Here is a 24821-nt window from a genome sequence, read left to right on the forward strand (position 1 = left end):
CACGACCGCCACAGCCCTATATGCACATACCTTTATGCTGACTATACACACACTCACATACAATCATCATACACACTGCTGCTACTCTGTTTATCATATATCCTGATTCCTAGTCACCTTACCCCTATACACATCTACCTCTATCGATCCAGTATTCCTGCACATTGTAAATATGGCACTGGAACTGACCCTGCTTACTTACTTTATAGTGTTCCTTTGGTTTCTTATTTTTTATATCTTGTGTGTTTTAGTTTGAGCTTGTTATTGTTAGTATTACATTGTTATTGATTACTGTATTGTTGGGGCTAGAACTTGCAAGAAAGGCAAGTCACTGTGACATTAAAACATGAAACTAACTGAAGAGAGTGGAAGGAGACTAAATTCAAACATTCTCCGATCTGGATACACTATATCATTAATCTCTACTGAAATACCAAAGCTAACACATATCATAATAATAAAATAATATTTATTACAAACAACCATATCAATTTAAACTAACACAAACACATCTACAAGTACAAAGAAAAAACACAGATAGAGTCAACGTAGCTCAATGACAAACACACAAGCCCAAAAAACAGCAAGACAAAGAACCGCTAAATGCACAGTATTCCTTCTGCGAAGGGTTGTGACCTGCACTAAGCTACAGTGGAATTTCCTGCTGAAGCCAACCATTGTGGCTTGCATATAAGCCACTCTGATTGGCTGACTGGTTAGACGCAGTAGGGAGTGGAAAGGCCTCTCTAAAAGGCCAAGATGGCTGACACCAATGAATAGTTTTGGGAACAAAATAATTGTATAGTTACTGAATGAAATGGGTTTGTTATTCACCCGTAACTCCCTTTAAAAATGTTAATTTACTCATGTCACTCTTGAATCAGGTCACAGACATACTCTAGAAGGAATATGGTACCGAGCGTTACATTGTTTTGTTTGAGTGACTTTTGTTTTATTACAAATAATATTCCAGAAACGAGACAGGTAGACATTTCTGGATTCAAACTCTATAGCTAAGAAAAGACAAAGAAGCCATGTAAAGCCACAAAGAACGTGAATATAGTGACAAATATGTTAAAGGCCCAGTGCAGTCAAAAATGTGATTTTCTGTGTTTTATATTTATTTTTCCACACTATGAGGTTGGAATAATACTGTGAAATTGTGAAAATTATCATAATGCACTTTTAGTGTAAGAGCTGTTTGAAAAGACCACCTGAAATTTCTGCCTGTTTTAGTGGGATGGAGTTTTGGTCTGCCTGGCGACATTACCAGGTGTTATAAGTTATTAGACCAATAACAAAGAGTTGTAAACCTCTCTTCCAATAACAGCTAGTTTTCAGGTTACATATCCCTCCTATTAGGCTCCTCCAATTAGGCCCCACAACTCCCGGACAATCCAAGCTAAATTATTGCTTGAAATATTGCTCTTTGCTAAGAAGCTATTTTTGTTTATTTTTTACAATTTTAATTGAAAACAATCACAGTAAGGTACTTAATTGTTACCCAGAAAGGATTTGATATTGATATAAAAATGGCTCCATTGGACCTTTAAATAGAACACGTTTTCATTCAAATAGAGGATTCTTTGGCTTCAGAGTTGAGTAATCTGTCAGCACGTTGCTGTACTACAGTATTATGGCTTCCTATCCATAATAATTTATTAATATTTTATTGATTCATATTTATTAATATTTTTCATTTCCAAAAAGGTCTACCTATTTTTGATGAAAGCCTCTTTCTGTGAATATTGGTCCTGTCAATCAACAATAAATCATAATAATACCCCCTACCCCATCCCATCCCTTACACCCCCACCACCAAAGTGCAGAACTTACAGGAATATGTACAGTCTCAAAATAAATATGTTTCATGGCGTGGGTGAGAGAAAGAGCAGTGGATTCATGAAAAGTCCAAACCTGACATAGATCTGTGAGATCTAAAAGTCCTTTACATGTATTCACACCATATGAATGCACTGAATACGTGTGGTATCCAACAAAAGCACATGATAGAGCCAGATGAGTGCTAGTGAGTATACTAATGACTCATCTCTAGAGGAGAAGAAAAATACAGTGTGGCCATGTCACATAGTCACATTTTAAAGAGCCTTCCAGGCCAGTTTCTGTTGGTTCAGTTTCTCATCTGATGTCAAGCTGTTGTAAAAGTAATGTAACTCCCACTGAAGAGAGAATATGTACTGCCATTTCGAAGCAACACAATGGAAAACCCCTATACTGTCTCCATTTTCTTTTCTCGCTGCAATTATCAACAGCTAATGAATCTCTTTTTCTGAATGAGTCATTCCAAACCAAACTTGCTCTATGTACATGTTCCTTTTTAAATCCCTTGATAGTCTTGGCTGGAGAATGGAACAGTGTTTGGTCCAAAATGTGGTCTCTGCCTAACACACTGTTGAAGTGCTGAGCAGAAAGAAGCACAAGGTCGAAGCAATTTACTCAAACATTAGACTTGGATAGCTTTTTAGCTGACACTAATGGTTTTGTGTTTAGTAAGTATAGTATTGGGTTAAAAAACAACAATTGCATAACCCCAGGAGTCCAACCAATAAAAATAAATAAAGACTAATTTGGTCAGTTTCTTCCTGCTAACAAATGTTTGGTCAAATTAAGCAGGAGTGTCTGATATTCCACATTTTCTGTGAAATGTCATGTTTGAAAATAGATTATATCAGAATCTTAAGAAATGGCAGACGAAAAACATAACAGGTAATTCTTGAATTGCGGTGGCATTTGCGTCCATCACTTTTGCCACCATGAAAAACGATTGAAAAAAACAAATAGTTACACATCATACATGCTTTTGTTTATATTGAACTGTTTATAAATGACAAATTATAATGCAAGTACTTTATACTGCAAGACTTTATGTTTAGGCATTGTTTAAAGTATTTAGGGAAAGCAAACTGGATTGTCCTAGTAGTGATAAGTAGAGTTGTAGTAACATGTTTTAGGGTTATCTATCTATTACTTTGAATGCTAGAAAGTAAACAAAAGTATATCATATATTTTTAGATCAGGGATGGACATCTTGGATAGGGGTGGGGGCCACCAAAAATCTGAACTCATCATGAGGGGCCCACAAATTTCATGCAATTCTACTCATTTTGCCATGGGGAGGAGATAATCATTTGGAGTTTTACAGCTAATTTCCTATGATATCCGAGTGAGTGTGACTAACAAAATCAAAGTCAGTAATTCGATCATAATTACTACAGATTTAGATAGGTGAGTTAGTTTAGCCAGCTATCAAAAACATATGTTTTGGTGACACATTTAAGCAGATGCTCTTATCCAGAGCAACTAGGGTTAAGTGCCTTTCTCAGCACGTTGCTGTACTACAGTATTATAATTTATTAATTGAAATATTAATATTTTTCATTTCCAAAAAGGTCTACCTATTTTTCATGAAAGCCTCTTTCTGTGAATATTGGTCCTGTCAATCAACAATAGATCATAATAATACCCCCTACCCCATCCTATCCCTTACACCCCCACCACCAAAGTGATCCACGGGCCTACAAAAGTGAGCCGCCGTTAGGCCTCTCGGGTGGCGCAGTGGTTAAGGTGTGCTGTGCCATCAGAGTCCCTGGGTTCGCGCCCAGGCTCTGTCGTAACCGGCCGGACCGGGAGGTCCGTGGGGCGACGCACAATTGGCCTAGCGTCTCCCGGGAGGGCTTGGTCGCGCACCAGCGACTCCTGTGGCGGGCTGGGCGCAGTGTATGCTAACCAAGGTGGCCAGGTGCACGGTGCGGCTGGCTTCCGCGTTGGATGTTCGCTGTGTTAAGAAGCAGTGCGGCTTGGTTGGGTTGTGTATCGGAGGACGCATGACTTTCAACCTTCGTCTCTCCCGGGAGTTGTAGCGATGAGACAAGATAGTAGCTACTACAACAATTGGATACCATGAAATTGGGGAGAAAAAGGGCTAAAAAAAAAATGTTTCCGAAAGTGAGCTGCCGTTGCCCATCCCTGGCAATTGTTTTTATTGTTTTTATTTTTTTACAAATATTACGTGACCCTAAGTTTTATGTCATTGGTGTTATAGAAGGACATTTAGCAATCCCTCGAGCGGCAAATTGTTATTGGCCTCCCCAATATATTAAAGAAAGTTATTAGCTAATCACACCCTTTTAGTATGTCACAAATTTGAGGATTCCATTGATCATTTAGTATGTGTAAATGGAAAGTGTCATTGGTGTTACTCAATTTAAAAGAAGGGAAATGACATTGTGACCTTAGATTTGAACATTTGTGGCCTCCATTTAAGAAAATCCACTATTACCTTAAATGTGTCATTGGGGTGACAGTCATTGGTGTGACAGTCATTGGTGTGACAGTCATTGCTGTCACTACTCCTACTGATGGCACAATGTAATCATAATGGTACAAATAATTAGTCATTAAACTTCCACATTAGTTGATTTAGAATAGAACCCATTTTTTAAACATTAAAAAACTATTTTTGCCAAAATGCCAAGGCCAGATACCACCGCAATTCAAGAACGACCCAAAACTGAGCCTTATTCTTTCTGACTTGACATTGGCAGGATTCTATTGTAACAATATTTAGAATGGAAACATAATATACGTAATACTATTAAATTGCCCATGTTTCATCAACTAGATTCAGTGGATCAAATGGATTGTAAAAAGTGAGGTTGAGGCAGCCATACAACATGTGACACATTTTACAATGAATCATATGATACAGTGTCTCTATATCACCTAACTACCATGGTGGTGGCTAGGCAACTATTGTGTACACTAACAAAATCCTCTGCAGTTTCTAAAATTTCTTACACTGAGTGATACAATACAATGTGACATACTTAAACAATAAGGCATGAGGGGGTGTGGTATATGGCCAATATACCACGACTAAGGGCTGTTCTTAGGCACTAAGCATCGCAGAGGGCCTGGATTCAGCCCTTAGCCTTGGTATATTGGCCATATACGACAAACTCCTGAGGTACCTTATTGCTATTATAAACTGGTTACCAACATAATTACAGCAGGAAAAATAAATGTTTTGTCATACCTGTGGTATACGGTCTGATATACCACGGATGTCAGCCAATCAGCATTCAAGGCTCTAACTAGTTACTAGTTACTAACCAGGTTACTAGCTTGGACGGAATAGGGTAGTTTTGCAGATTAATCTAAATATTCATGTGACCAAACACCCCGTGTGTGTAACACCAATTTTGCAAGAAACCACAGAGCTATGTGCACAGATCTAAAGTTAGAATTGGGCTCATGGAGACTAACCCTAAATGGGAGTGAGATAAACAACAACAACAACAACAAAATCACAACAACATGAGTGAGTCTGCCCGTTACCATTGTGCAGGGCCACAGTGGCCCTACAGGGCCTGGCCCAGGTACCAGTGAAGTAGAGTGAGGGAGATGGGATTTAGGACTGGCTAGGGACTCCCGGGGCTGGCTCTGGCTGGCTCTCAGTGTGCCTCCTGCTAGTGCGTTTGGTGGGCAGGTTGAGGTTGAGCTGCTGCCAGTAGGACTGACAGTACTGGTTGATGAGGCGGATCTCCGGCTGGGAGGAGAACTGCGGGGGCAAGTTGTGAGGAGGGGGTGGTGGAGGCGGAGGGTGGTGGTGGGGGTGTCGGTGGTGATGGGGGTTCTGGTCCTCCGGGGGACCGTCCGGGGAGGTGAGGGCCTCCACAATCTCCCGGTCCAGGATGCGGAGGGCCACGCGGGCCACCGTGTGCTTGAAGTTGTTCTCGGTGGCCAGGCAGTTGTACAGCCCCCCGTCGGCATGGCTCAAAGACTTAAGCAGGATGCCGTGACCAGTCTTCAGCACCTCTCTGTCTCGGCTCAGCTGGGTGGGGGAGAGAGGAAGATAAAGAACATCATTGTGAGAGAAAGGGAGAAGACAACATTATCTACAGCCATCATACAAAAGCTATCTGAATTTAACGATCCCTTAGGCCTTGTCGTACCACTTTCCTCCTGCCATCTGGTTTCTGGTAGAGCCATTTGACTGTCGCTTGTGGAGATCTGGGTTGGCACTCCAGGAAAGTGCTACTCCCCTCCACCCCAAACTGCACTGTTTCACTGAGACGCTTCTCAACTGAAGGGGAGATAATCAGAGAAATACAGTGGAGTAGACATCTGAATCAAAGGCCTTTTAACCCCGTTACAGTGGTTAACTCATTTGTGAGATTTTGTTGTGAGACCTTTGTATGCAGTGACATTATACTCCTTAAAAAATCAAAATAAATCACCAGCCCAGGCTTTCAGATACACACTCTTTATAAAATGAAATATGAGATCTAATGTTCAGTACTTTGGCTGTGATCACATACCTTTTGCATTGAACCCTCTGCACTGCCGCAAGGGGTCTCCATGCTTAATATCCTGTCTTCTGCTCCGCCTGTGAACAAGAATAGGAACAGTGGATGACTATACATTATCACAACATTGACTTATGCCTAAAACCCAGTATTCAGTTTGGATGGAATGATATCCTATTTTAAACATCTAAACTAATACAGTACAAGCATGTTATGTAACCCCTTAATTGGTGCTGAGGTGCCTAACCTCTTGGTGGAGGGGCTAAAGGCAGAGCAGGTCTCCCCATCCCAGGCACAGTAAGGGTCTCTGGCCAGGCAGCAGTCTGAACAGGCCTTCCCATAGACGCCACACCTGTGCAGGGACACCTGGGTAAGCCCCATCTCTGACGACACATACAGCTGTTGCTGTGTGTCAGAATGGGAGAGGATGGGCTATCAGAGGCATAACAACAACAGCAACAACAACAACAATAGCAGTAATCATAGATGAGCAAATTATAATTGATGAAGCCTACCCTTTTTGATGATAGCTTCATAGTCTTAATAGGAGCTGGATTCTGCAAAAAGAAAGAGCACATAAGGGGTCAGGAAAAGATAATATTGCGGAATTAAACTTTTGGATTGTCCCATCTCCCTTCACATATTCAATCAAACTAGACAGTGATTCACATGAAATAGTAAAATTATTGTCATTACCCTGAACACCTCCACCTCCTCTAACGTGAGCTCTTCCGTTGTGCTAGTGTCTTTAGGAAGTACTATCACCTTTTGGACTGTCCCACGATCTACAAAAAAAGAGGGGACATCTCAATTTAGGATTTGACCCAATCTGGGGCCGTATGTATCAAGCGTCTCAGAGTATAAAGGCTGATCAAGAATCAGATCCACCCCCTGTCCATGTAATCTTATTCATTGTGATCTAAAAGGCAATAATATGAGATGCAAACTGATCCTAAATCAGCACTCCTACTCTGAGATGCAAACTGATCCTAAATCAGCACTCCTACTCTGAGATGCTTGATACATAGGGCCCCTGATTTTCCCCCTCAGTAAAAAGGAGGAAGAACCTGGCTTGCAGCGTGACTCACCAGTGCCCAGGAAGAGCACCTCATACCTCCCGTCCACAGCATCCACCAGGTCCACCACGATGGAGGTGAAGCGGTAGTCCACCCCCGTTCGCACCACCAGAGGCCTCTTGTGTATGGGGTAGACAGAGTGGTACATGAGGGGGTGAGCCCTCACAAAGTTCACAGCCTCATCCGAAAACTCCTTGGTGGAGCGGAGGCCTGGGGTAAACGTTCCTCCTGGACACTGTAGATGAAGAAGACAGAGAGCTCTGGTTGAACTAGATCATGTTCAGTAGGCACCAAATGGAAGAAAACAGTCTGAAACAGGGAAGGAATATCAGGACTTGTCTATCAGAACTGCATCCTATCGTTTTCCATTACACCACGATGTGCACAAATGAATACGACCGTCATGTAGCACATCTTGCTGTATGTTGCATCATGGGAATTATTGGATTTTGACCACACAAAGACAATGACAGTTTGGCACATTCTTTCTATAGATTATTTGTTGATCTAGATTTAACAACTTTGACGCTATAGAGGACATACAGTACTCAAAAAACACTATCCATAATTTATTTGTTTGTTTATTAGGCTACTGTCAAGTAGTCAAATCATCTACCATTAATTAATCTGTTATCTCATTATCATGATGCTACATTCCAATGGAAATATATACAGTATTTCCTGGAAGTATTTGGGACTGAGTGTACATACTGTTCCAGGGCGAGGGTAGGGGATCTTTCCAGTGTAGGGGGTCCACTGGTAGTTGTGTCCGTGCTTGTGTGAGAAAGGGCCATTGAAGACATTGCGGATGTCGGACATAGAGTAGACACACACGGCTGAGCCCTTAAACACAGAACTAAGGAAAGAGGTGGAAAGGTGGTGGAAGAGAGTCGTCAAAATAAACTACCCAAGGTTCTAAAACTTAAAGTCGCGGAGAACTACTGGGTGGGCAGGCTATGGTTTCAGTTCAGCACTAACAAAAGACATAGAATGTATGGCCGTGGGCAACATTTTGGAATGATTCAAGTGATATATTACCCCGCAGTGGAAAAGACGGCGTACACGACAGGATTGCGAAGGTCTTGTGTTGGCTGAATGAAGACATCCTCTGAAAGGAAGCATGTTGACATACAGTACCAGTCAAACGTTTGGACACACCTCCTCCTTCAAGGTTTTTCATTTTTTAAACTGTTTTCTACATTGTAGAATAATAGTGAAGACATCAAAACTATGAAAAAAACACATATGGAATCATGTAGTAAGAAAAAAAGTGTTAAACAAATCAAAATATATTTTAGATTTCAAATATAAAATATATTTTGGTTAATACATGATTCCATTTGTGTAATTTCATAGTTTGAATGTCTTCACTATTATTGTAGTTGTAAGAGTGCCTTTTCTATAAACAAGGGTCAAAACAAGGTGAAAGGCTGTAAACATTCAGAGTAAAGCAGCATTGTGGTTTTCCTTTATCTGCAATTGATTGAATTGCAGCCTGCTGTCATTACAGTAGCAATGAAAAGCAGTCTCACTCAGCTCGTCGAAATAGGTCTCCACACCATCGCTCCCTATCACTGAGCACACCAGCCGAGCTTTCAGGAAGGTCGTCCACTTGTTGACCAGTGACCTCTGACCCCCATCATCATTCTGGGGAGGTGAAACAAAGTTTGGAATCATTTACACATTTACATTTGCAAGATCACTCAATATCATCACCACCACCATTTGGCATTCTAGGGTCCAATGGTTGTGTGTTCAGTGGGCACAAAATGGGAGAAGATCCTTTGAAACGAAGGTATTACCATAACTTCAATATGAAGACTTACACTGAGTGTACAAAACATTAAGAACACCTGCTCTTTCCATGACAGACTGTCCAGGTGAAATTTATGATCCCTTATTGATCCCCTACAGTGTAGACGAAGGGGAGGAGAATGGATAAAGAAGGATGTTTAAGCCTTGAAAATTGAGACATGGATTGTGTATGTGTGCCATTCAGAGGGTGAATGGGCAAGACAAAATAACGGGGTACGGTAGTTGGTGCCAGGCACACCGGTTTGTGTCAAGAATTGTAACACTGCTGGGTTTTTCATGCTTTTCACGTGTGTTTCAAGAATGAGTCCACCACCCAAAGGTCATCCAGCCGACTTGACACAACTGTGGGAAGCATTAGAGTCAACATGGGCCAGCATCCCTATGGAACACTTTCCACACCTTGTAGAGTCCATGCCCTGACAAATTGAGGCTGTTCTGAGGGCAACTCAACTCAATATTAGGAAGGTGTTCCTAATGTTTGGTATACTCAGTGTATTTTCTGTTTCATAACGTTTTTTCAAGATGTGTGTTTGTGTGCGTGCGTGTGTCTTTGTGCGGTCAGGGGGGATATACGGGGGTCTCTCACCAGGCATACTCGGCCCACCCTGGCCAGGACACTGGGGCTGGCCCCCCCGGCACCATCCAGACTCTTCTCCCGGAAGAAGAAGTAGAGTTTATCATCATTCCTCTCGGAGCTGTCAGGAATCTGCTGGATCTTAACAAACACTGGCTCTGGAAACGAAGTGAGGGAGATTAGTCCATTTGAGAAAGGAGGGTAAGCAAGAGAGTGAGAGAGAGAGCGAGAGAGAGAAATATAAGCGATGTACCTAGGCACAGACAGCTGGTGTGGCTGACTTTTTCTCAGGGAAAAGCAGTCATGGGTTGCTCAGTGTGTCACCTGTGAGTCAGAGGGGCCAACTCACCATTCAGCCAGCGGGAGTCATATTGCTCCGTCCTGACAGCAGGTCTGTCCCCCAGGGTTCTAAAGATGGCCGGATCCGTGCCCATGAAGTCAACGTGGACCCCTGCATACAGATTCCCATCTGTATACAGGGAAGGAAACAGCACAATGGATTATGATAATGGCTATAGGTACCATAAGGGAGGACTGTGGTGGGAACTGTAATGATGAACAGATAAGAAGAGGTCTCACTGATAAGGGCCGCAGCGTTCTCCTGTCGAGGGTCATATGAGCATTTCCCTTTCCCTGAGTCCCCATAGCCAGGGACCAGCCTAAACAGGTACTCCTGCACAGAGAGGGCAATATATGGAGGTAGGAATGTTTGTGTGTGTGTCTGTGCGCATGTGTGTGTCCGTACCTCTGCTCTCCATCCTCTGTTGATGAAGGTGCAGATAGGCTTATAGGCCCCTGTGCCACAGGTGTATAGGTGTGTGCGATTCCAGGGTTCAATCAGACGCACAAAGTTTGCACACTCCCCCTGATTAGTACAGAGGGAACAGAGTTACAATACACTGTACATACTTTACATAAATACAACAACAACAGCTGAATTTGTGTAGCACGTTTCATACATCAAAGCTAAAAGTCAAGAGGTAAAGGGCACTCACCTGCCCACCCTTTCCAGTCATTCTACACTCTCCTTTCCTCTGGGTAGTGGCCGGCCAGTGAATCTGAAGGAAGAAGAGTACAAAATGCAACATTTCAGATCTGGTGCCTCTACATGGAGACATAACATATTCTAAGCCTTATAATACGATATCACAAAGGCATAAATACCTGTAGACATAAAGTATTACTATTATTTGCACTCATAGGCCTACAAATGGCAACAGAATTATAGTGGGCAAAAAAGTATTTAGTCAGCCACCAATTGTGCAAATTCTCCCACTTAAAAAGATGAGAGAGGCCTGTCATTTTTTTTGATCACACATGGGATAGAAATTTGATGTTCAGTCCATATTAATGGATAGTGCAAGTGTATTGCCTAATGAAAAACTGTGTACATTTACTGTACTGTAGCATATTACATTCAAAGGGCAATTTTGGAACATGTATCTTGCATTTTTAGCCATTGGATTAACTGGTTATTTCAATAACTAAATTGAGAAGATATCATTATGTGTTTTGGTGATTAAAATCAATGTTGTCATGGTATTTCAAAGTTTACTTATATTTTGGATCAATGGTTGTGCTGTGAAAGATGTCTTCAAGCAAAATTAATGCACAAGAAAAAGTTCTGAATATGAAACTTGCTGTATTACAAGTCTACAAGAGTTTTGTACTAAGAGTTTTGAAAATTCACCACATACATGTAAATAAAACACTAGAATGGATCCTGGAAACAGGAATACAGGACGGCCATCTTGGTCAGGAAAATCTAATCAGGTATAATATGTATCTCTATGGAATATTTATCATAGGAGTCATTATAGTGTTTGCTCTTACTATGAGGGGCTCCTTGTTGATGTTGTGCATGTCCAGGGCCACCAGGTACTCCCGGCTGCCCAGGTAGAGACGGCCCTGGTCCTGGTCCATGTGCAGGATGCGGTAGTCACTGGTGTTGAAGGAGAAGGAGAAGGGCCGTGCCGTCCGCGTCTCCAACAGCTCTGGACCAGCACACAGACAGAGAGGCAAACAGACAGACACATAGACAGACAGAGAGAGAGAGAGATACAGAGAGACAGACCGACAGACATGCAGACAGACAGAGACAGACAAACATTCAGACAGACAGATAGACAGAGACAGACAGACAGATGGGCGGACAGACAGACATAATTAATTTTGATCTGAATACATTTGGGGACAGGAAATACCTTGGACTTGGCTTGAGAAGCATCAAGGACAGACAATGTTAATGTACCATGACACATTAAACAGTAGAGGGAGCCAAACACCTCCCTCTTTATAAGTGTGAGGTGAGCCAAGGCACTGAAGTAGGTGGGGAAATTAAAGATGGGTTCAGCTGTCTCTGTGTGTGTGTGTGTGTGTGTGTGTGTGTGTGTGTGTGTGTGTGTGTGTGTGTGTGTGTGTGTGTGTGTGTCTATCAAGTCTCTTATTGTCTATATTAGTTTGGGTTCTAGCTCAGATTTACTGGCCCACCACAATGGGGATAGATACCACGCCACAATCCAAAGTAATGTGTTTTATGGTCAACCGTCTAACACAACACAGGATAATGGCACTTCTCTATTGGACGGACAATTTCAATCCTCATATTCATGTGACCTGCAGGAGGGGGGTGCAGGGAGAGCAGCTCGTTGACTTTAGACATAAATTCTGGTTATGAGGGCGTGAAGACAATGCCACCCTCCAACTATACGAGAGTGGGTGTTAGTTTGGCGATGGAGGCTTGGGGGGAGTATCTATAAATGACTCACGTTAGCCTCATACCAGACACACTTTGATCTCACCAGGTATTACTGCCCTTCCAACTGCTAACCTGTCTGGGCTCCGTCCGAAACTTTAAATACATGAAAATAGCTTGAGCCATAGTGATGTAAGGTCACGGTCGTACGCCGGCCAAGGTTCTGGGAACAGGCTTTGGACGATGCTCAATGGAGAGAATCTTTTTTTACCTTTTTATCCGAAAGGTATTCACTGTAAACCTACATGGAAGCAGAACCTTCATTTAGCTCACACTAAGTTCCACAAAAAGAGGATTAATTTGTGCTTGGAAAACAAAAATGTTTACTTCGAGTTAAGAAAGATACATCCTAGTTGTACTAAAACACATTTAAATATAACGTAACCCTTTCAAAAGACATGGATATTAGTTAACCACAAACCTGTTAGGTCTACATTTACGTAGGTATATGACAATGTATCTTTTGTATTAGAGATGCATATATGGCAGATATATCTTCATGAATGACCATACACTTGCGAGAGTACAGTGGGGCAAAAAAGTATTTAGTCAGCCACCAACTGTGCAAGTTCTCCCACCTAAAAAGATGAGAGGTCTGCAAATTATGGTGGAAAATAAGTATTTGGTCACCTACAAAAGTTTATCTCAATACTTTGTTATATACCCTTTGTTGGCAATGACAGAGGTCAAACATTTTCTGTAAGTCTTCACAAGGTTTTCACACACTGTTGCTGGTATTTTGGCCCAACACGGACTTTCAACTCCCTCCAAAGATTTTCTATGGGGTTGAGATCTGGAGACTGGCTAGGCCACTCCAGGACCTTGAAATGCTTCTTACGAAGCCACTCCTTCGTTGCCCGGGTGGTGTGTTTGGGATCATTGTCATGCTGAAAGACCCAGCCACATTTCATCTTCAATGCCCTTGCTGATGGAAGGAGGTTTTCACTCAAAATCTCACGATACATGGCCCCATTAATTCTTTCCTTTACACGGATCAGTCGTCCTGGTCCCTTTGCAGAAAAACAGCCCCAAAGCATGATGTTTCCACCCCCATGCTTCACAATAGGTATGGTGTTCTTTGGATGCAACTCAGCATTCTTTGTCCTCCAAACACGACGAGTTGAGTTTTTACCAAAAAGTTATATTTTGGTTTCATCTGACCATATGACATTCTCCCAATCTTCTTCTAGATTATCCAAATGCTCTCTAGCAAACTTCAGATGGGCCTGGACATGTACTGGCTTAAGCAGGGGGACCAGTCTGGCACTGCAGGATTTGAGTCCCTGGCGGCGTAGTGTGTTACTGATGGTAGGCTTTGTTACTTTGGTCCCAGCTCTCTGCAGGCCATTCACTACGTCCCCCCGTGTGATTCTAGGATTTTTGCTAACCGTTCTTGTGATCATTTTGACCCCACGGGGTGAGATCTTGCGTGGAGCCCCAGATCGAGGGAGATTATCAGTGGTCTTGTATGTCTTCCATTTCCTAATAATTGCTCCCACAGTTGATTTCTTCAAACCAAGCTGCTTACCTATTGCAGATTCAGTCTTCCCAGCCTGGTGCAGATCTACAATTTTGTTTCTGGTGTCCTTTGACAGCTCTTTGGTCTTGGCCATAGTGGAGTTTGGAGTGTGACTGTTTAAGGTTGTGGACAGGTGTCTTTTATACTGATAACAAGTTCAAACAAGTGCCATTAACACAGGTAACGAGTGGAGGACAGAGGAGCCTCTTAAAGAAGTTGTTACAGGTCTGTGAGAGACAGAAATCTTGCTTGTTTGTAGGTGACCAAATACTTATTTTCCACCATAATTAGCAAATAAATTCATTTAAAATCCTACAATGTGACTTTCTGGTCACATTCTTATTCCCTATTTTGGTTAGGCCAGGGTATGATGAGGGTGGGCGTTCTATGTATTTTTTTTTTCTATGTTTTTGTATTTCTTTGTTTTTGGCCGGGTATGGTTCTCAATCAGGGACAGCTGTCTGTCGTTGTCTCTGATTGAGAACCATACTTAGGCAGCCTGCTTTCCCACTATGGGTTGAGGGTAGTTGTTTTCTGTTTTGTGTTTCTGCACCTGACAGAACTGTTTCGTTTTCGTTCATTCTCTTGTTATTTTGTTTTGTGTTCAGTTTAAATAAAAATAACATGAACACTTCCCACGCTGCGCTTTGGTCCGATTCTTCATACTCCTCGTAAGAAGAGGAGGAAAACCGTTACACAATGTGAGTGTGCACATCAGAGAAGAGAGAGGGCAGCAGAGAGGGGTATATGAATGTGTTTGGTGCCGTTATCTGGCCCTCTAACTAGGTGGTGAAGTGTGGCCGTCTGTCTGTCTCTCTCGCAGCTGTGTGACTGATCTGTAAACAATCCGTAGAATTCCGTCCGTCACCGCTCCGTGGAGCGCCTGGGATTCCGGCCGCTCGGTGTGCGTAGGGAGGACAGGGAGGGCAGCGGGCTTCTATTCTCAGGGCTCCTCTCATCCCATTCCAAGTGGGTTTATCCCGAAAATCCAATATCTTTGGGCAAGGGTGGGACAGAGGGCTGACTGTTTGAAAAAGGACACACCTGCTGGCCATCAAGGTCAGGACTAATGGACCCTCTGAGGCTGTTTCTACACTTTGGGGAAGGGAAGGCTAGTCTTAAAACAGGCATGTTGAGATGTACTTACTTACAATATGCTGGGTATGCCTACACTACTATACAACTGCATCACCTAAGAGTAGAATCATGCAAAGGTTATGCAGAGTTGACGACTTAAATGAAATTCACTGAGTGCTATATAGTCTGAGACATAGTTTCTGCTGGTTTGTGGTAATAGGATAGCGGGGAACAGTCACTTATAAATGATTTCACTTCCCATAGCAATGTTCCATTTGTAAAGCAGCGACAATCTCACAATCTAATCATTCGTCTCCATCATTAAAATGAGAATCCAACGTTGTCTCTCTCTTGGAAGATAGCACTGATGGCCACTTTGTTTCAGGATCCTAAGGGCATTTGTGTGCATTGTTGTCTATTGTTAGATATTACTGCACTGTAGCATTTGGCTACACCCGCAGTAACATCTGTTTCAGCCACATTGATGCCGTATGAACTACAGTAGCCCATCTTTCCAAACTGGATCATTCTGGATCACACTTCTTGTAGTGACCTTTAACCTTTCCACCTCCCGACCTCCATCTGTTAGCGGTCAAATGATCTTCTTCCCATGGCAAACCAACAATAAGGTGTGAAGTATGTGTCGTGGGCAGCTTCACAGGCAGAGGCCATTGTGTTGACTGGTGCTGAAGCCTGTCAATCCTCTCTGGGGGAGCAACCACACTGACGCTTATACTGTACTAGCACAGAGTTGTAATACTTATCACTGCATCCTGTATCAAAAGGTTGGCTGGTCCTCATTAAAGTCCCGTAGACCACTTCACTGCTCCCTTTTTGTTTACAAAACTCTACTACACAAGCTTCCGACTTAACTAACTTCGTTGTTGAAGTATAAAACCATGAGTTACCAAACCCGTTCAAAGGGTTGGTTAACTCTTGAGGTACTTCAGGTCTCCACCGAAGTAGGTAAATCCTCTTTTAGTTTTAATGTACCTCACTGTTGGAAAAATGTACAAAAGTCATTATATTTTCTATGTTCTGGTGCCACTTGGGTAATTTATAGTGTTGATTGAAGACCCATTAACTGTGGAATGTAACAGTTTTCCTTACATTTTGTGCTGTATTTTTGTTGTTGTATTGATTGCTGTTTTGTTTCACATTGTATTACTGTGATCAGGGTGCCCTTGAGAATGAGACCCTGGCCTCAATAGATTACCCTGAAAAAATAAAGAATAAATACATTTAAATAAAAATGGAGTGAATGCCATCCCCCGTGAGCAGAGCTACCTAGTACTGTAACTAGCAAAATATCAGTAGTTGTTGTGACTTCAAAACAGAAACACGCCATGCTTTAGGGACACAAGGTCATGCTGAGTGTAGTGCAAAAATGAAACAGTTACTAAAACGAATAATGGAACAAATAATTTAATATTTTAACCAACAGCTTTACATTGTGAGAATAATAATAACGGTATACAGATGTAGGATCTTAATTTGAGCCAGTTTGCTACAGCAGGAAAATAATCCTGCAGCAACAGGAAATGTGAATTGTTACAGTATGTGGATTATAATTAATGGACATTTTTCAAGGGGTTGATACGTTTTTCATAAGGGAAAGTCAAGTCTGTAATTTCAAAGTGGAAATTACAAACTTCATATCCCTTTTTAAACCTCAAATACACAAGTATGACATGTCCTGCATGCAGGAAAGTTATCCTGGGGGTGATCAAATTAAGATCCTGCATCTGTATGCCTACTGTAGGATGTAACAAATATGATAAATCTGAGGTTAACCATGACGAGTTGCTCAACCTACTGCTGCATCCGATTTTTGGGCCCGACTGAGTCTTTTCATCTCTCTCTTATTCGCACACACATATGAAAACAAGCACTGCCAAAACAATGTGTGTAAAACCCAGTCAAACCAGGAGTGTTACTGAAGTAAAACATAGCAGATGACATCATCAGAATGGTGAAGAGAGTGTACTGTAGATTTTATTAGAATCACTAGGTGTTTGGGGTATAGTAGTCGTATTTCAGGCCTTGCACTGAATGAACACCACAGAATGTATGTGTCCCCAGTCTTCCTACTTCCCAATGTTGTAATGGATATATTTTATATCACAGTACAAGACGTATGTATACAGTGTATCAGTGTGGTAATTATGTTAGAGGTCGTGTGGGCAAGTCACTCATCAAACAGTACGGTTAACAGTTCTGGGTGAGTCTACGATGAAACTGGCTCTCTTGAGGACCGGCATAGGAAAGGAAAACTCAGAGTTACCTCAACTGCAGAGGATAAGTTCATTAGAGTTAACTGCACCTCAGATTGCAGCCCAAATAAATAAGCCCAAATAAATTATTCACAGAGTTCAAGTAACAGACACATCTCAACATCCACTGTTCAGAGGAGACTGCATGAATCAGGCTTTCATGGTCGAATTGCTGCAAAGAATCTAGAGGTCGACCGATTATGATTTTTCAACACCGATACCGATTATTGGAGGACCAAAAAAAAACGATACCGATTAATCATGTATTAAAATGTATTTATTTATTTGTAATGATGACAATTACAACAATACTGAATGAACATGTCATGTATGGTCATGTTGTGTCTTGTTTCTGTCCTTTCCTTTCACCCTGTCTCCCTCTGCTGGTCGTACTAGGTTACCGTTTCTGTCCCTCTTTCCCCCAGCTGTTCCTTGTCTTCTCTGACTACCTCATTCACCCCTTTTCCCACCTGTTCCCTTTTTCCCTCTGATTAGGTCCCTATATCTCTCTCTGTTTTTGTTCCTGTCCTTGTCGGATTCTTGTTTGTGTGTCTCATGCCTGAACCAGACTATCATCGTGTTTGCTGCAACCTTGTCCTGTCCTGTCGGAATCTACCTGTCCATCTGAGCCCACGTGTGTTCATCATTAAAGAAACTCTGTTTGTTAATTCGCTTTTGGGTCCTCATTCACGCACCTGACAGAAGAATCCGACCAAGAATGGACCCAGCGACTTCGGATCCTCTCCACTCAGCCGTCGAGATCCAGGGGGCGATGCTAGGCAGACACGAGCAGGAATTGTCTGCTGCTCGACATGCCGTTGAGACCCTGGCCACCCAAGTCTCCAACCTCACAGAACAGGTTCACCATCTCCGCCTCGATCCACCGGCCACTTCCAGGGCTTTCGAATCTCCGGAGCCCAGAATCAATAACCCGCCGTGTTACTCTGGGGAGCCCACTGAATGCCGCTCGTTCCTCACCCAGTGTGATATTGTGTTTTCTCTCCAGCCCAACACTTACGCCAGGAGCACTGCTCGTGTCGCCTACGTCATATCTCTCCTTACTGGACGGGCTCGTGAGTGGGGCACGGCAATCTGGGAGGCAAGGGCTGAGTGTACTAACCAGTATCAGGACTTTAAGGAGGAGATGATACGGGTTTTTGATCGATCTGTTTTTGGGGAGGAGGCTTCCAGGGCCCTGTCTTCCCTATGTCAAGGTAATCGATCCATAACAGACTACTCTATTGAGTTTCGCACTCTTGCTGCCTCCAGTGGCTGGAACGAGCCGGCTTTGCTCGCTCGTTTTCTGGAGGGTCTCCGCGCAGAGGTAAAGGATGAGATTCTCTCCCGGGAGGTTCCTTCCAGCGTGGATTCCTTGATTGAACTCGCTATTCGCATTGAGCGACGGGTTGATCTTCGTCACCGAGCTCGTGGAAAGGAGCTCGCGTTCTCCGTTGCCCCCCTCTCCGCATCACTACCATCTTCCTCTGCCGGCTCGGGAGCTGAGCCTATGCAGCTGGGAGGTATCCGCATCTCGACTAAGGAGAGGGAACGGAGAATCACCAACCGCCTCTGTCTCTATTGCGGTTCTGCTGGTCATTTTGTCACTTCATGTCCAGTAAAAGCCAGAGCTCATCAGTAAGCGGAGGGCTACTGGTGAGCGCTACTACTCCTGTCTCTCCTTCAAGATCCTGCACTACCTTGTCGGTCCATCTACGCTGGACTGGTTCGTCAGCTTCCTGCAGTGCCTTAATAGACTCTGGGGCGGAGGGCTGTTTTATGGACGAGACCTGGGCTCGGGAACATGACATTCCTCTCAGACAGTTAAGGGAGTCCACGGCCTTGTTCGCCCTGGATGGTAGTCCTCTCCCCAGGATTCAGCGTGAGACGCTACCTTTAACCCTCACTGTTTCTGGTAATCATAGCGAAACCATTTCTTTTTTAATTTTTCGTTCACCTTTTACACCTGTTGTTTTGGGCCATCCCTGGCTAGTTTGTCATAATCCTTCCATTAATTGGTCTAGTAATTCTATCCTCTCCTGGAACGTCTCTTGTCATGTGAAATGTTTAATGTCTGCTATCCCTCCTGTTTCCTCTGTCTCTTCTTCACAGGAGGAGCCTGGTGATTTGACAGGGGTGCCGGAGGAATATCACGATCTGCGCACGGTGTTCAGTCGGTCCAGGGCCACCTCTCTTCCTCCACACCGGTCGTATGATTGTAGTATTGATCTCCTTCCGGGAACCACTCCCCCCCGGGGTAGACTATACTCTCTGTCGGCTCCCGAACGTAAGGCTCTCGAAGATTATTTGTCTGTAGCTCTTGACGCCGGTACCATAGTCCCCTCCTCCTCTCCCGCCGGAGCGGGGTTCTTTTTTGTTAAGAAGAAGGACGGGTCCCTGCGCCCCTGCATAGATTATCGAGGGCTGAATGACATAACAGTTAAGAATCGTTATCCGCTTCCTCTTATGTCTTCAGCCTTCGAGATCCTGCAGGGAGCCAGGTTTTTCACTAAGTTGGACCTTCGTAACGCTTACCATCTCGTGCGCATCAGGGAGGGGGACGAGTGGAAGACGGCGTTTAACACTCCGTTAGGGCACTTTGAATACCGGGTTCTTCCTTTCGGCCTCGCTAACGCTCCAGCTGTCTTTCAGGCATTAGTCAATGATGTCCTGAGAGACATGCTGAACATCTTTGTTTTCGTTTACCTTGACGATATCCTGATTTTTTCACCGTCACTCCAGATTCATCTTCAGCACGTTCGACGTGTCCTCCAGCGCCTTTTAGAGAATTGTCTTTTTGTGAAGGCTGAGAAGTGCACTTTTCATGCCTCCTCCGTCACATTTCTCGGTTCTGTTATTTCCGCTGAAGGCATTAAGATGGATCCCGCTAAGGTCCAAGCTGTCATTGATTGGCCCGCCCCTAAGTCACGCGTCGAGCTGCAGCGCTTTCTCGGCTTCGCAAACTTCTATCGTCGTTTCATCCGTAATTTCGGTCAGGTGGCAGCTCCTCTCACAGCCCTTACTTCTGTCAAGACGTGCTTTAAGTGGTCCGTTTCCGCCCAGGGAGCTTTTGATCTCCTCAAGAATCGTTTTACATCCGCTCCTATCCTTGTTACACCTGACGTCTCTAGACAGTTCGTTGTCGAGGTTGACGCGTCAGAGGTGGGCGTGGGAGCCATTCTTTCTCAGCGCTCCCTCTCTGACGACAAGGTCCACCCATGCGCGTATTTTTCTCATCGCCTGTCCCCGTCGGAACGTAACTATGATGTGGGAAACCGCGAACTGCTCGCCATCCGGTTAGCCCTAGGCGAATGGCGACAGTGGTTGGAGGGGGCGACCGTTCCTTTTGTCGTTTGGACTGACCATAGGAACCTTGAGTACATCCGTTCTGCCAAACGACTTAATGCGCGTCAGGCGCGTTGGGCGCTGTTTTTCGCTCGTTTCGAGTTCGTGATTTCTTATCGTCCGGGCTCTAAGAACACCAAGCCTGATGCTTTATCTCGTCTCTTCAGTTCTTCAGTAGCCTCCACTGACCCCGAGGGGATTCTCCCTGAGGGGCGTGTTGTCGGGTTGACTGTCTGGGGAATTGAGAGGCAGGTAAAGCAAGCGCTCACTCACACTCCGTCGCCGCGCGCTTGTCCTAGGAACCTTCTTTTCGTTCCCGTTCCTACTCGTCTGGCCGTTCTTCAGTGGGCTCACTCTGCCAAGTTAGCCGGCCACCCTGGCGTTCGGGGTACGCTTGCTTCCATTCGCCAGCGTTTTTGGTGGCCCACCCGGGAGCATGACACGCGTCGTTTCGTGGCTGCTTGTTCGGTCTGCGCGCAGACTAAGTCCGGTAACTCCCCTCCTGCGGCCGTCTCAGGCCGCTTCCCATTCCCTCTCGACCGTGGTCTCACATCGCCTTAGATTTTGTCACCGGACTGCCTTCGTCAGCGGGGAAGACTGTTATTCTTACGGTTGTCGATAGGTTCTCTAAGGCGGCTCATTTCATTCCCCTTGCTAAGCTTCCTTCTGCTAAAGAGACGGCACAAATCATCATCGAGAATGTTTTCAGAATTCATGGCCTTCCGTCAGACGTCGTTTCGGACAGAGGTCCGCAATTCACGTCTCAATTTTGGAGGGAGTTTTGCCGTTTGATTGGGGCTTCCGTCAGTCTCTCTTCCGGCTTTCACCCCCAGTCTAACGGTCAAGCAGAACGGGCCAATCAGACTATTGGTCGCATCTTACGCAGTCTTTCTTTTCGCAACCCTGCGTCTTGGTCAGAACAGCTCCCCTGGGCAGAGTACGCCCACAACTCGCTTCCTTCGTCTGCGACCGGGCTATCTCCTTTTCAGAGTAGCCTCGGGTACCAGCCTCCGCTGTTCTTATCTCAGTTCGCCGAGTCCAGCGTCCCCTCCGCTCAGGCTTTTGTCCAACGTTGCGAGCGCACCTGGAAGAGGGTCAGGTCTGCACTTTGCCGTTATAGGACGCAGACTGTGAGGGCTGCTAATAAGCGTAGAACTAAGAGTCCTAGATATTGTCGCGGTCAGAGAGTTTGGCTCTCCACTCAGAACCTTCCCCTTAAGACGGCTTCTCGCAAGTTGACCCCGCGGTTCATTGGTCCGTTCTGTATTTCTCGGGTCATTAATCCTGTCGCAGTTCGACTTCTTCTTCCGCGATACCTTCGTCGCGTCCACCCGGTCTTCCATGTCTCCTGTATCAAGCCCGTTCTTCGCGCCCCCGCTCGTCTTCCCCCCCCCCCCCCCCCCCATCCTTGTCGAGGGCGCACCCATCTACAGGGTCCGTAGGATTTTGGACATGCGTCCTCGGGGCCGTGGTCACCAGTACCTCGTAGATTGGGAGGGGTACGGTCCTGAGGAGAGGAGTTGGGTTCCCTCTCGGGACGTGCTGGACCGTGCGCTGATCGAGGATTTCCTCCGTTGCCGCCAGGTTTCCTCCTCGAGTGCGCCAGGAGGCGCTCGGTGAGTGGGGGGGTACTGTCATGTATGGTCATGTTGTGTCTTGTTTCTGTCCTTTCCTTTCACCCTGTCTCCCTCTGCTGGTCGTACTAGGTTACCGTTTCTGTCCCTCTTTCCCCCAGCTGTTCCTTGTCTTCTCTGACTACCTCATTCACCCCTTTTCCCACCTGTTCCCTTTTTCCCTCTGATTAGGTCCCTATATCTCTCTCTGTTTTTGTTCCTGTCCTTGTCGGATTCTTGTTTGTGTGTCTCATGCCTGAACCAGACTATCATCGTGTTTGCTGCAACCTTGTCCTGTCCTGTCGGAATCTACCTGTCCATCTGAGCCCACGTGTGTTCATCATTAAAGAAACTCTGTTTGTTAATTCGCTTTTGGGTCCTCATTCACGCACCTGACAGAACACTTTTAGTTTAACTTAATATAATACATCAATAAAATCAATTTAGCCTCAAATAAATAATCAAACATGTTCAATTTGGTTTAAATAATGCAAAAACAAAGTGTTGGCGAAGAAAGTAAAAATGCAATATGTGCCATGTAAAAAAGCTAATGTTTAAGTTTCTTGCTCAGAACATGAGAACATATGAAAGCTGGTGGTTCCTTTTAACACGAGTCTTCAATATTCCCAGGTAAGAAGTTTTAGGTTGTAGTTATTATAGGAATTATAGGACTATTTCTCTCTATGCCATCTGTATTTCATGTACCTTTGACTATTGGATGTTCTTATAGGCACTTTAGTAATGCCAGTGTAACAGTATAGCTTCCGTCCCTCTCCTCGCCCCTACCTGGGCTCGAACCAGGAACACATCGACAACAGCCACCCTCGAAGCATCGTTATCCATCGCTCCACAAAAGCCGCGGCCATTGCAGAGCAAGGGGAACAACTACTTCAAGGTCTCAGAGCGAGTGACATCACCGATTGAAACGCTATTAAAGCGCACCCCGCTAACCTGCTCGGGAGTTGATAGGCTTGAAGTCATAAACAGCTCAATGCTTGAAGCACAGCGAAGAGCTGCTGGCAAACGCACAAAAGTGCTGTTTGAATGAATGCTTACGAGCCTGCTGCTGCCTACCACCGCTCAGTCAGACTGCTCTATCAAATATCAAATCATATACTTAATTATAATATAATAACACACAGAAATACAAGCCTTAGGTCATTAATATGGTTAAATCCAGAAACGATCATTTCGAAAACAAAACGTTTATTCTTTCAGTGAAATACGGAACCGTTCCGTATTTTATCTAACGGGTGGAATCCCTGTGTGTAAATATTCCTGTTACATTGCACAACCTTCAATGTTATGTCATAATTACGTAAAATTCTGGCAAATTAGTTCGCAACGAGCCAGGCGGCCCAAACTGTTGCATATACCCTGACTCTGCGTGCAATGAACGCAAGAAAAGTGACACAATTTCCCCAGTTTAATATTGCCTGGATTTCTTTTAACCAGTTGCATCTCTAGGGGCGCTATTTCATTTTTGGATAAAAAACGTTCCCGTTTTAAGCGCGATATTTTGTCACGAAAAGATGCTCGACTATGCATATTCTTGACAGTTTTGGAAAGAAAACACTCTGAAGTTTCAGAATCTGCAAAGATTTTGTCTGTACGTGCCCCAGAACTCATTCTACAGGCGAAACCAAGATGATACGTTAAACAGGAAATGAGCAGAATTTCTGAAGCTCTGTTTTCTAATGTCTCCTTATATGGCTGTGAATGCGACAGGAATAAGCTTAGACCTTCTGCCGTTTCCCCAAGATGTCGGCAGCATTGTGACGTATTTGTAGGCATATCATTGGAAGATTGACCATAAGAGACTACATTTTCCAAGTGTCCGCCTGGTGTCCTGCGTCGAAACTGGTGCGTAAAGCCGTGTGCAAGTGTTTTTCCATTTGATTGAGAGGGGAAACCATGCTTCCACGAACGATATATCATCGAAGAGATATGTGAAAAACACCTTGAGGGTTGATTCTAAACAACGTTTGCCATGTTTTCAGTCGATATTATGGAGTTAATTTGGAAAAAAGTTTGCGTTTTGAGGACTGAATTTTCGGGTTTTTTTGGTAGCCAAATGTGATGTACAAAACGGAGCTATTTCTAATACACAAAGAATCTTTTGGGAAAAACTGAGCATCTGCAATCTAACTGAGAGTCTCCTCATTGAAAACATCTGAAGTTCTTCAAAGGTAAATGATTTTATTTGAAGGCTTTTATGTTTTTGTTGAAATGTTGCGTGCTGGATGCTAACGCTAATGCTAACGCTAAATGCTACGCTAGCTAGCTACTTTTACACAAATGATTGTTTTCCTATGGTTGAGAAGCATATTTTGAAAATCTGAGATGACAGTGTTGTTTACAAAAGGCTAAGCTTGAGAGATGGCATATTTATTTCATTTCATTTGCGATTTTCATGAATAGTTAACGTTGTGTTATGCTAATGAGCTT

At 44.0% G+C, this 24821-nt stretch overlaps 1 protein-coding gene across 2 annotated transcripts in view; it reads right to left on the minus strand.

Annotated features, from left to right (window-relative positions):
• Positions 1-452: 452 nt before the first annotated feature.
• The window catches only part of LOC110492274 (semaphorin-3F), a 49946-nt gene continuing 25577 nt past the window's right edge, over positions 453-24821 (minus strand). The window contains exons 3-18 of one of the 2 annotated variants that reach the window (XM_021566456.3): positions 11628-11788; positions 10790-10852; positions 10540-10659; positions 10374-10467; positions 10144-10263; positions 9807-9952; positions 8938-9052; positions 8444-8513; positions 8117-8261; positions 7418-7640; positions 7026-7114; positions 6845-6886; positions 6577-6734; positions 6342-6409; positions 5976-6106; positions 453-5854 (exon numbers count right to left, since the gene is read on the minus strand). In XM_021566456.3, the coding sequence (XP_021422131.1) occupies positions 5432-5854; positions 5976-6106; positions 6342-6409; positions 6577-6734; positions 6845-6886; positions 7026-7114; positions 7418-7640; positions 8117-8261; positions 8444-8513; positions 8938-9052; positions 9807-9952; positions 10144-10263; positions 10374-10467; positions 10540-10659; positions 10790-10852; positions 11628-11788 (2168 nt within the window). In that variant the 3' untranslated portion in view covers positions 453-5431. Of the gene's footprint in view, positions 5855-5975; positions 6107-6341; positions 6410-6576; positions 6735-6844; positions 6887-7025; positions 7115-7417; positions 7641-8116; positions 8262-8443; positions 8514-8937; positions 9053-9806; positions 9953-10143; positions 10264-10373; positions 10660-10789; positions 10853-11627; positions 11789-24821 lie in introns of both variants that reach the window. The other variant, XM_021566454.3, reaches the window with a different exon arrangement.

This window comes from Oncorhynchus mykiss, chromosome 16 (genome assembly GCF_057628025.1).
Source record: "Oncorhynchus mykiss isolate SJ-2025 chromosome 16, ASM5762802v1, whole genome shotgun sequence".
NCBI classification, from domain to species: Eukaryota; Metazoa; Chordata; class Actinopteri; order Salmoniformes; family Salmonidae; genus Oncorhynchus; species Oncorhynchus mykiss.